Source organism: Drosophila hydei, unplaced genomic scaffold (assembly GCF_003285905.1).
Source record: "Drosophila hydei strain 15085-1641.00,03,60 unplaced genomic scaffold, DhydRS2 tig00000001-arrow-pilon, whole genome shotgun sequence".
NCBI classification, from domain to species: domain Eukaryota; kingdom Metazoa; phylum Arthropoda; class Insecta; order Diptera; family Drosophilidae; genus Drosophila; species Drosophila hydei.
The window spans coordinates 14,113,076-14,125,387 of record NW_022045643.1 but is presented as its reverse complement, the minus strand read 5'-3'; the positions used below and the strand labels follow the sequence as shown (position 1 = coordinate 14,125,387).

At 38.3% G+C, this 12,312-nt stretch overlaps 1 protein-coding gene across 2 annotated transcripts; it reads right to left on the bottom strand.

Moving 5' to 3' along the window:
• Positions 1 to 267: 267 nt before the first annotated feature.
• LOC111597522 (protein spaetzle 5) lies at positions 268 to 11,599 on the bottom strand. Of its 2 annotated transcripts, none has more exons than XM_023312297.2 (7): positions 11,173 to 11,578; positions 5,364 to 5,617; positions 5,194 to 5,297; positions 5,066 to 5,116; positions 3,163 to 3,423; positions 2,519 to 3,109; positions 268 to 629 (listed from the first exon to the last, which is right to left on the bottom strand). In XM_023312297.2, the coding sequence occupies exons 2-7, from the start codon at positions 5,445 to 5,447 to the stop codon at positions 461 to 463; spliced, it is 1,260 nt and encodes a 419-aa protein (XP_023168065.2). In that variant the 5' UTR covers positions 5,448 to 5,617; positions 11,173 to 11,578; the 3' UTR covers positions 268 to 460. The 2 variants fall into 2 exon arrangements, with proteins under 2 accessions (XP_023168065.2, XP_023168064.2); XM_023312296.2 differs by having other exon boundaries at positions 461 to 629; positions 5,364 to 5,506; positions 11,173 to 11,599.
• Between the last annotated feature and the right edge of the window lie 713 nt (positions 11,600 to 12,312).

The following is a 12,312-nucleotide window of genomic DNA, read 5'->3' as shown; positions in this document are numbered from 1 at the left end:
ATTTTGAGAGCTTGTTTTATTCGTATTTGTTTTGTTTCATTTACAGCTTTTGTGATTCTAGGGTTAGTTTTCTTAAGCTTTTATATACAAACCATATGTCGTATATATAGATCATCTGCGAGTCATTAAAGTTTTCCATTTTGAAAATGTTTCTAATTAATTTGTTTGTTTATTGAAAATGATTTGCATTAGTTTGCCTTTGCTTTGATTTTTACTAATTTTGTTTTTAAATTAGATGTAAAACTATGCTAAATGTGTGCGTGTGTGTGTGTGTGTATGACAGTGTGCGTGGGTGCGTGTGTGTGTGCTTGTTTAAAATTTAATTATCAATTATTCGCTGCAAAAATCGTGTTCATATCGGATTTCAATACTCGATATTCTGAATGGCTACTCGGATGTGTGAATAGGACTCGCTCTGTCGCTGCCATGGCCAGGCACCTCGCTAGTGCTCCGCTGCTCCCTAATTTGCGGCTATAGTGCAGACACAGCAACTGGGAAACCAGAACGTGTCCGTGTACAGATTTTGGCCGTTGCCCTGGAGCGCAATTAAACGTTTTTGTACAAACTTCTGCTCGCACCTGGAGTTGTAGCCATTGGGCAGATCGCACAGGTTCGAGCATGTGTTTGAGCTGAAAGAGACAGAGAGAGAGAAAGAGAAAAAAGAATTATATAACAACGGAAACAACGCCAAACAGACAAAAAACAAACATCTTTACGAAATTTAGTTGCGAACTGCACTCATAAATATGCCCAAGAAGTCGAAGAACAAGGAGAGTAGGAGGAGCAAGGAGAGGCAGAGGCAGAGGCAGAGGCAGAGGCTGAGTAGCGCCGGCTGCAAAGTTGAAAGTTTAACGAACTTGTTAAAACGGGAATCGTGCGTAATTGATAAAGAGTTGTGCTAAAGCTAAACCAACGGTATTTAGAGACTGTGTCCCTGCCAGCTGTTGCTCCTGTTGCTGCAACGTCCAACGATTCATGCCCAGCTACATATTTGGTTAAACAAATTGCGCGCTAAGTGCAGCTAACATGTGGGAAAGGGTCAGGCTGCAGGGTATATGGGCATAGGGTATGTATGTGTGTATCCAGGCAGGCAGGCGACAAATGACAAACAATTTGGACCTATATTGACCGACCTCAGCAGCAGCAGAAGCAGAAGTTCCTCTCCCTTATTCGCTTCTCCATCTCCTCTCCCTTTCTCTTACTGCACTGGCTGCAGCTACTCGAATTGTTACTCATCCAAAGTCTCCCGTCACCCTATTTTTACCTCTGTTTGCGCTTTTTTCCAAAGGTTTTCGAGTAGCGCACGCATAACACAGAGGCAGTTGCCCTTGGTCGAGGGGGACACGAATAACGAGCAGCACCGGCCGCTGGTTGGTTAATCTTGGCACTTTTCGGGGTGTTATAATTCGTTTAGCCGCAATTATGACACAAAACCCAAACGTAACCGTGCACATACCCATACTTGGACTTGCTGCTGCACTTCCACTGCCCACGTGCCCAGGCCATCACATAGGCTTCCCCTAACGAGCAGCCCAGCAAACATACATATTTGACGAAAAGGGGAACACTTATTGATATGGAACGCTATCCTGCTGTGTGCGACTAGGCCAGAGCGAGAGGGCCCTAAGCACTGATTGAAAGTGTTGACTGTGTTTGTTTCAAAATTAATTCATTAAAAACACTAGTACAAGTTAATAAGATATGAACGTTATTGTGAAAGTAGACCTTAATTACCCGTACAAACTTCTAGGATATTCTAGAACATAAGGAATTTAATCACACATTGGTAAAACTAATAATACTGTTTGAGCTATGCCAAAACTAACTTAACTAGTTTTTTCTCATATATATATCTACCATACCCGATCTTTACTTTAAAACAAACAGCTGTCAGTAGGAGATTAGCTTCAGAATGTAGCATTGCATCATAGAATATTTTATTGAAAACTTGAATGCATTGGAAAGCAGAGGAAGCTAATAATGCATTAACTTGAAACTACTTTAGTTGGAGTTGGAGTTAGATTTCTAGGGGTTTCAGAGGTATTCAAGGTATAATTTGTAAGCCTAAGGCTGAATTGCAGTTCAAGTCGTTAAGTCACAAGCATTGGCTACTTTAGAGCGTATTCTTGCTCTTGCAGGCTGTATCCATTTGAATACAAAATTTAATTCAATTCGCTATATGTTCAATTTGCAATATATGAATGTTGTACAATAAGATATACATATAAGTTAGGGTTTAAAATTATTAAAATATTCAAAAATAAAATACATAAAAATGCAGTTTGAATCAACATTTCGCAACTAGAACTGCATAAGCAAGCAGTGTACAGTCAGTTGTAAGCAGTTTGAAATTGTTCAACTGCTTGTTACACAAACATTTCTTTCAGATCCAGCTAAGACACGAACCACAAACGAATAAAGAAATGCGACAAAGGAACGCATGTGAAACGCGTAAAGACATCGGATATGGATAGCTATTAATTGTATTAATAACAATTTTATATGATTGAATACTTACGCACAGAGCTCCGCTTTGACCATCTGACGTGCGGTGTTCTCCTCGTTGACAACAAACATCCAATTGCCGCGGGAATTGAGAGCAGCTTGAGGTGTTATGAACTGCGATGTTGTTTCGCAAAGCGATGAGCGCGACGGACTTTGCCGTTTGGCTCGTGAGTTTTTCTTATTATTGTTGTTGTTGTCACTGACGCCCACAATATCTAAGAGATCCATATTGAGCGATACATCACGCATGCTGCGCTTCTGCTGCTCCTGCTGTTGCTCCTGCTCCTCCTCCTGGTCCCCCTCCTGGTCCTGCTTCTGCTGCTTCTTTACCTCCTGCTCCTCCCTAGCGTCCTTTGCCATTTTCACAGCCTCATCCTTGAGCTGCTGCATCTCCGATTGCTGTGCTTGAATGGCGTTCTGCTTTAGACTCAGATCGCGCACAAGACGCTTTAACCAGAGTGTCGCATTGTAGGGCGTTTTGCCATAGTTGTTATAGTACAAATGCCTCGATCCGGATCCGGATCCGGATCCGGAATGTCCGCCGTGTTGCTGACCGCCTGCACGATAGCCCCCACCAGGGCCTGACGAGGTGTACAATAGGTAGCTGTAGTGGGAAAGAAAGTTAGAATTGTCTGTAGAGCTACATCAGCTACTCACGTGGGCGTCTTTGTTGTGGGGTTGGGCGCGAAGAGAGAGTTGCCTACGCCGCGCTGTGGCACGCTGCCAAAGGGCGTCTGATAGCTGTAGCCATTGAAGTCTTGCCCGTTGGCAAAGTCACGTTGCGGAAATATAGACTTTGGATCGTAGAATACGGGCGTGTCCGACCATGCCACGGCCGAGAATTCCTCCCAGGTCTCGTCGACCAACAAAGAGGCCGCCTCGTAGCCCCACTTACGTACGAGACTCTTGATGAGATATCTGCAAATTCAACACACAATGAGAGCGCAGCTGAAGTTGTTGCCTAGGTGATGTAAGAGATTGTTTCGAGTAGATTTCGCTGGGATGCCCGCTTCAATCCCTTGCCATGGGTATGTACTGCGAAAGTGGAATACCATGCCACTTGTCGACATCGCCTTGGTTGGCTTATGCAACAAGCTGACGAACAGACAGAGCAACTTTTAGACAGACAACTGCCTAAATGTGTGCCACGCCCCTAAATAATAATTAATATTGCAGCCAGACAATGGGTTAGGCTAAGTAACGCAGTGAGTAGTACGGCTAGTCATATCCACTTATATTTTCTCGCTTCTTCATGTCAACTGCATCGCATGCATATCACGTGCCACAATATGTGTCACAAAGGTGAAAACACGCTTTGGCTTTTCCCCATTCGAAATGATTTTCGGTCTTTATTTTGCTTTGCTTTTATTTTTAAGAATTATGCAACATCCGAATTCCATGGGCCTCATAAAATGATGACTTAATTTCTGAGTTGGCGCCAAATCGTGGCCTTACTTGGCGCCTGCCTTATCATTGTCATTGTCATTAACATTGCTAAAATCATTATTAAATTCATTATCATTGCGTGTAGTGGAATTTTATTCAAATCGAAGAAATTATCTAAAAATAGCCAAACAAATGGAAAAGCAGGTAGAAAATACAACCAACTAACAATCAATATAAACGAGCACGTAAGAAAAGTATTGAACCTAAACAAAACGAAATTCAAATACTCTTAATGGCTTTATAAACGTGGCTAAATATAGCTAGATTTCTATATAACTTTTTAAAAAATATTTCGGCTGGCTCAAGCTTATTAATAAAGATAAAAGAGGCACATTAATTAGCCTTTCTCCATTAAAGAAGTATTAAAATAAACTTGCTAATAAACTAATATTATATTTTATTATATGAAACAACTTGTATCTTATGAGCTCCCACCTCTATTAGCTCACAGGCTATACATAGGCTTTACTCATTGTCAAGTATGGTATTGTTAAGTGATAAGGAATTGGTGGAACAAACTTTGATTCCTTTGCCAATCAGTCATATCGCATAGCTATGATACCCCAAACACTATTATAAATGGTTAATTATTCAAAGAGGCATTCATAAATATTCGAGAAGCACGCGGCGCGTCGTCACAGACGAAGTGTCTTGAACTGTCAATTCAAGTTTATTGGGTCAAGGAGCTCCGCCAGCTGGTCGAGTCGAGCCGCCGACTAAAAACAGAGCCAACGGAGAGCAGCCAGCAGCCAGAGCATCTTCGAGTACGTGTGCGTTGTCGTCGCGGAACTAGCAACTAGCAACTGACAACTGTCAGCTAACAGGTCTCTAGGTATACGTGTATATGGGTATATGGCCATAGGGGCGTATGGGTGTGTATAGAGGTAATCACAATAGACACGCGTGTGGTATATGCAAAAACTTGTTTCTGGTTTCTGTTCGAGCTCGGGCTGAATCTGATTTGGAGCCAGCGAGCAGTGCGTGTTGGCCAAACATTTGTTTGAAATGCATTTGCATGTGATTGTGTTTGTTAGCAACAGTTGCTGAGCGACTTTGAACCTCGCTCGGACATTAAGTGTATTATTTATGTTGGCATTTAGCTCGCTCAACTTACGTGGGATAGTTGTCGACGTGCTCGCAGTAGGTTTTGCCGGGCCTGGCGCAGCTGAAGCGTAGAGCATAGACAGAATCAGTTTAATTATAGTTACGGATACAGATAGGGTGAGAGATGCTTGAACTTACTTGGGTGTCTGTCCCGGCGGCGCTGGAAGAAATTGGCAAGGCGGCGCACCATATAAGCCGCATGATGGCGGCGTGCTGAATGCTGCTGAGATACAAGCTAATATCTGAAAGGGTTGTGTGGCTCAGATTGCGTACCGCCGATTGTGAACGAGTCGATTGTGAATACTCACCACATGGGTTAGGAGAATACCCCCATAACTACTAGAAGTGCGGAGACTGAGACGGAGACTGAAACGTTTAATACTCTTTGTCATTGTCAATTCATTCGTCGTTGGACTACGGGGATTTGCATTTGCATTTGCGATTCCGTTGCCTAAGATACACAAAGAGTTGATTTCAATTGAATTGAATATGTTTTGGCAGCGACGTGATGCGTGATGTCAGTTGTGCCCGATGAGCTGAAAGTGAGTGCCCGGAATAATCGCTGGAGAAATTGCAATAAATCACTTAATTATATACGATTCGATTATGCCAAGTAAACAATTTATTTCAGCCGATTGTCCATTTACACAGTATACGCAATTGGACTAATGGGCACCTCTGGGAGATGTGTCGTAAATATGGAAATCTATTTGATTTGAATGTCAAATAGTTGTGTCTTCTATTAATAGAAGCTGTAGCTCTATATGATATCATTCCATATAACTAAATATAATTGAGCAAAACTTTGATATAATTCTCCGCAAAACACAAATATTGCTGAGAGCCCGATCTATATCTGTATTAATTTTTATAGGCATTGAAGGTAAAGACTTAATAATGCCTATAACAGGAAGGCGTATTGCGAGCTTATATTAAATTAAATGTATGTCTGATTATTATTATACTATTATATATTTTAGAAATGATTAATATACTTCGGACCCATATGCCATAATAATAATACTGACTGTAATATGTTCATCTACGATACAAAAACGGTAAAATAATATTATTGTATATGTCATGAGAGAGTCTGCTTAAAAGAGAGTCTGCTTGAAGAACGAATTTTACCCATCTTGTCATGCGTATGTGGCTTCGAGGGCACCAATGAATATAGGCTTGAAGTTTCTAGTCTCTAGCTTCAAAAGCGGTAAAATATCTTGTGATCATATGGACCGATGAAAAAACAGGAATGCGAGCATTACGCACGAGATGCCTATAAGTACGAATGACGGATATTTCATTTTTTAATCCTACGAAGTTTTTCCACTTTTCGTCCGAATATGCAATACGTAGCAGTGCGAGGCATAAGTTGCCTCAGCTCTTCTGCTCGAGAATATATTTTGGAATGACCACTTTTGCTCTTAGCTATTGCCGCTAAAATATAGACATTTAAGCAAAATCAAACAAATTGAAAATAGATATTGAAGTTAGAAAATTATATAATATTCAGATACTGATACTGTTTACTATGGAAAGTGCTTAAAAAAGGAACGAAGTTTTTACTTTTAAGACTCACTTAACACACATAACAGTCTATTCCATACTTAAAGTATTAATATATATATATATATACACTTCAAATTAAAGTTTGTTTCATTAAGTATTTCACTATATTTCATAGTTCATAGCGAAATCTGCAAAAACTCTGTGACGTTTCTTCTGCAAACATCGATCGAGTGCTTTCCACACATTTTACGTGTCCAAATAGCAGTTAGGCTTTTAACCATTTCCTCAAGTGCTAATTGTGTTAAATCGAATATAAGCGGAGGGCGGGAAGTCGAGTTCAAGCCGAGGTTGACACAAACAAACCAACAAAACAATAAACGCGACGCAAATTGCGAAAAAAATTGCTAAAAGTGAAAGTGATTTCGAGACGTTGCAATGGGCCACATGCCGCCCCTCCGCTATAAGCTCCATTTGAACAAGTGCCAGCACATTAGACAGTGCCAACAGCCACGCCCACCTTAACAATTGCAATTGTTATTGATGTTTGTCGATGTTGATGTTGGTGTTGATTGCTTGGGGCGTTGCAATAAGAGCCATAAATGCCGCTCTCGTCACGGCTAATGTCAATATTTATAAATGTATCTAGAAGCATAAATTATAAGATAATTTGTAATTGCGGCTGCTGTTTAATGGAATCTGAACTCGAATTCACACTTCAGCTAAATACTGTGTAAAATGGAGTCCTATTAAAACTTTGAAGTGCTCATAACCACAATTTACTATACAACAAAGCAAAATCTTTCTGTGGATTGGCGGCAATTCAAGCTAATATCAAATATTAAATAAAAGTTAAGCAATTCAAGCCAATATCAAATCTTAAACAAAAGTTAAGAGTCATTAGTTTAGTCGAAAACACTTAATTATTTGATTGGTAATTCTCCTAAGTTTCGCTTTGAAGATTCTCGATCGATTGATCCCCAGTTTTGAAGTGTTTTTTCCTTTGACAATAATTAAACTTTGGCCTGACTTTTTACAAAAAAGCAGATATTAAAAATATATTTATAGACGTTATCCAATTATAGTCTGACTGTCCTCATGCATGTATATATGTAGGGTGTGTCGACTGTATTGAATATGAGCTTTAAATATATATATAATATCGACTTATATAATTTTTGGATACGCCCACTGAAGGCGCCCAGCTATTAATGACTGACCAAAAAATATTTTTATATATACACCTCTCGTAGCCAATTGAAAATATTTCTAAATCTTAATATCTCCTAAACGTGCAAATTAATCAATTTCATTCATGCAGTCGCTGATGCTCGATAGCACCCTCTTGCTCCTTGTTTTTTTTTAGAATTAAAAAGCTCGGAAAGAAATAAAAATTATAAGGCTGAATACTTATTACTCTTTAGCAGTCAAAAATAGTTAAGTAAAAAAGTAAATATTTTGGTAAGCCTTAAGTCGTAAGACACCTGCAACTGTCGATTTTAACTAGAAGAAATTACATTTTTGCCGATCTGCCATGCCTCAATTGGTGCTGATATAAAACTTGTGGTAAATCTGAAGAGCGGCTCAACAGTAAATAAAATATTACATATTGAATAGAATTGAATTTGGAATACATAGGTTATTCTAATTTGAAACTAATAGAGGATGCCAACAGGCTCAGACTAACTATGTATTGTTTGTCTCTAGCTTAAATTGGGTGAATAGAGAAATAAAATGTATAATATAAAACATATTAAAGCTGATGATGTTAATTATAATTGGTGGGTGCTCAAAAGTAGCTTCTGGGAAATTTGATCTATTTTTAAAACATTCTATAATATCTAGAACAAAATGATTTTTTCTGGTTTGGGCACTTCCCAACATGCAGTTGCGTGCTAGGCAAAATTATAATTAAAAAATATTCAATAAAAATCTGATAAAAACACGTTATTAAACAACAATAAAACAAGAATGTAACTCACAAATTTTGGTAGAGAAACAACCGTTACTAATTCAACAGCTACCGCAAATAAAATGATAATCAAAATGTGTATAAATTCATAAAAGCTGAAAAGCTGTTCAAATCGAGAGCACACACAATACAGTCGAATGCCAGTAACCGGATTTCGTGATCAGCGTATCTCTCAGTGCCTGGTGGCATACACAGCTTTATACAAGAATACACTCACACACACACACTGCACTACAATTAGAATCAAACAAGAACATTAATTAGAATAAAGTCATGTCATTGCGTTTCAGTGGAATGTGCTCAATAGAACTGGTTCTTAAACAGTCATGGCACCTGCCACGCGGCTTGGCTAGGATTTCCGGGATCGACTGTCACTTTCGATTTCATAAATCAATCAACTTTGGCAAACACACAAAAGCCTAAAGCCAGCCACAGTCACCACACAACAAAGCCCATAAAACTCAATGCGCAAATGAGTTGACAGCAGCGGCATTTGGGCTTTTTGCCATTTAGCGACATTGTCGCCATAATCGGCAACTGCTAATGGAGGTGGCTCGACTCTTGACTCTCAATTCTTCATTCTCCACTCTGTAGTCTCAACTCTCGGGTCTTTGTGGTACATAGTAACGCCCACGTTTTTGGTATTTCCTCATGTTGCGCAGACGCTGTGCACCATGGTCAATTCATCAGCTCATAAATCATAAAAACAGTTGTCGCTGTTGTTGTTTTCTGGCTGCTGTTCAAAATGGTTTATGGCTTATTGAGCATTTGGCCATTTTCACGGCATTAAGTCATATGGAAATGGCCGAAAAACGTTTTCTCGCTGACAATTCGCACTTTTCAAATGGCTCAATTGTCAAAGTCGTTCAGCTTGGCCGCAATGTGTTTGGAATTGCTTTCGGTAATTACTATTTCTATATTATGTTTCTAAATGACCCAGTTAAGGTTATATCTGTTTATGCATTTATACATATGTGGAACGAATATAACTAATATATATTCATTCGTGTCTTTCAACATGAATCTGGGCATCTCTTGCCCCCTCTGTCAGGCCACTTAATATCCGAGATATGATTAAAAAACATTGTTTTAAAATTTGAATTTGTTAATATAAAGCAAATCGAGGAAGCCATTGAACAAAAGATAAAGTTCTTCTGTGCATGATAAAAGACTTTGTTTAATTTGAATTTCAATTCGAAGCTCTTTTATGACTTTCAAGATTGAAGCATTGAAAAGCAGCCAAATGGATGATCAGAGCAAAGAATAGAGGCGGACAGATTGGCTGATTCAGTGATGGGTTACGATGCCTCTGTATTGGTGGTAAGCTGAACAATAATTACTGGCAACTGGCCTTATCTTTTGAAGTTTGTTCTATTAGCTTTTAAAACTTACTGCAAATTGAAAAGTTATTTAATAACATTCTGATTGATTTTGGCAGTTACACCTTGAACTTGAATTGAACAGGTAAAAGAAGACTTTTTGAAATAGTTTTAAAATGAATTCTTTTATGATGTTTTTCAAATCAGTTAACTCAAAATATAGCAATATTTTATAAATATATTTAAGTTAATTTTTTAACTTTATGTGGACTCTGAAAGCTATTGAAAGTGAGGTTTTATGGCTTTAACTAAATTTTGTATGTAAAATGTTCAGCCTAATTGCTCAACTGACATATCTAGCTTGATTGATTCGCCACACTCAAAGCCAAGCAATTTTTTCAAATCTCAAAAGATCACATAAAACTAAAAACAAAAAAAAAACACGATTAATTGCTGATGTTTGCATGCCCTTGTAGAGGGAATAGCTTTTTGTGATCCACCTATATTTAAGTCAAAGACATTAGTCTGTAGATCTTTCGATGACATACAGTAGTCAATCTCTAATACATTGCCAAGTCTATGCAACAGTAGTTTAGTGGCATTTGCCACGGTTTCTGCTAACGTAAGTTTCTATGGCTGCAATCCACGCCCACGCCCACGCCCACGCCCACTCCTACAGCTCGCAGCGTCGTGATTTGAAAAGTTAACTCAATTAGTTTCGCTTTCACCCATCAATTTAGATCCCAATAAAAGTGATTTAGCTTCATTTGGCACTAATTTGGCATCATTTACCCAACCACAGACAGAGGTGCTACCCGTGTAGTTGGGAAAGACAATGGAGCGATATAAATACCACATACCAAACACCAGATACCAATACCAAAGATCGCTTCATTATAATTTTTTAAGCATATATTTTATACTTGAGTATTGAGTATGAGAAATTAAGCACGACTTTTCAAGGCTGTTGATAGTTTTTTTTATTTATTTATTTTTAATTTTGGGCTTTGTTGTTGTTGATTTTGTTTTTGTTACTCTTATCTTGTTGGCGTTTTGTTTTTGTTTCGTTGACTTCATTTTATTTAATTTGTGTAGCTTTTTATCTTATTATCATTAAACTTTTATAGCAAGTGCTTCAAACTTTCCGCAGCACATAAGTCGAAAAGTGCTCAATCAATAAATCTGTTTTTTTTTTTTATTTTTGTTTTTAATCTTAGACGAGTTTTTATTCAGTTTTTGGATTGTTCTGGCGGCAAGCATGAAATGGAATCTAAATATAAACAGACCTACACACAAAAATATCATTAATTAATTACTCACCTTTGCTTATTTATAAATAAAAATGAATTCAATGCTTGCGCTCATCAAAACACAAATTATTATGAAACTTTAGCCAATCTGAACTTAATCAATTTTCAAATTTTCTATTTTCGCACTGCACTCCAGCGAGTTAGATCGCCATTCAAAAATGATTGAAGGAGCTCTCGTGTTTTTTTGTTTTCTCTTTCGATATTCGTATTTGTATTTGTTTTTGTTTTTGTTTTTATTTTTATTTTGATTGTGACTTTATTTAATGTTGCGGTTGCAAAAGCGACTAATTAAGAAAACTTTACACGTCCGAGCGTAGAAAGGCAGTCAAAGAATTCAATTTCGTTTTGTATTTTAAATTTCGGTTTCAATTTCAATTTCGACTTCAGTTTCAATTCAATTTCGGTTTCTGTTTCGGTTTCGGTTTCAGTTTCAGTTTCCGTATCTCGCGGCCAGCCCAATCGTGGCTGCAGCTCGTAGCCAACTGAGCGTGCGGGCCAAACTTGGTTTCAACTGCCGACCAGCACAGAGACCGACTTAGAGTCTATGACGTCGGCAGCGCCAACTTAGAGAGAGAGAAAGACAGAGAGAGAAATAGAGAGAAAGAGAAAAGAGAGGTCTTAAGTGAAGGCGCATGTTTGGATCGACTCTGACTGATCGTTCAACCTATGAACTTTCTGGCCCAGTGATTCATGGTGCATCATCTTCAGCATTTGACCAATCTGAGCTTCAGCTCAGCTAAAGACCGGAAGTTCATTAGCTGCCCAGCCAGTCATTCAAACAATAAAACGACTTTATTTTATTTATTGTCAATTTTTATTATTTGTTTTACATTGTCGCGAATATGCGAAACTGTAATAAAGTGAATTTATTTAAATTGTAAATTTTCAGCTTTTTGTATTAACTTTTTTATTCTTTTTTTTGCTGACTGCCTTTGTTGTTGGCTGGCCATAGACACAATTCATTGTTAGCTGTTGCTTTTGATTTTTATGGCCAATGAAGGTTATTTCGGCTTTTATCTGCTTTATGTGTGTGCGTGTTTGCTTGCTGTTGTTGTTGGATGTTGGCTTGTTTTCTGGCTTTTTGGCAAATAGATCTTTAAATGCAAACATCGGTTTGTCAACTCAGGCTAAGCCTTCTTCTTTATTTCAA

Excerpts from the sequence above, each read along its gene's own strand:
- LOC111597522 (XM_023312296.2), bottom strand. The coding sequence starts at position 5,447 with ATGACAAAGAGTATTAAACGTTTCAGTCTCCGTCTCAGTCTCCGCACT. Across the intron at positions 5,117-5,193 it reads CCGCCGGGACAGACACCCAA|CTGCGCCAGGCCCGGCAAAA; the intron begins GTAAGTTCAAGC and ends TCTACGCTTCAG. Across the intron at positions 3,110-3,162 it reads CCCACAACAAAGACGCCCAC|CTACCTATTGTACACCTCGT; the intron begins GTGAGTAGCTGA and ends TTCCCACTACAG.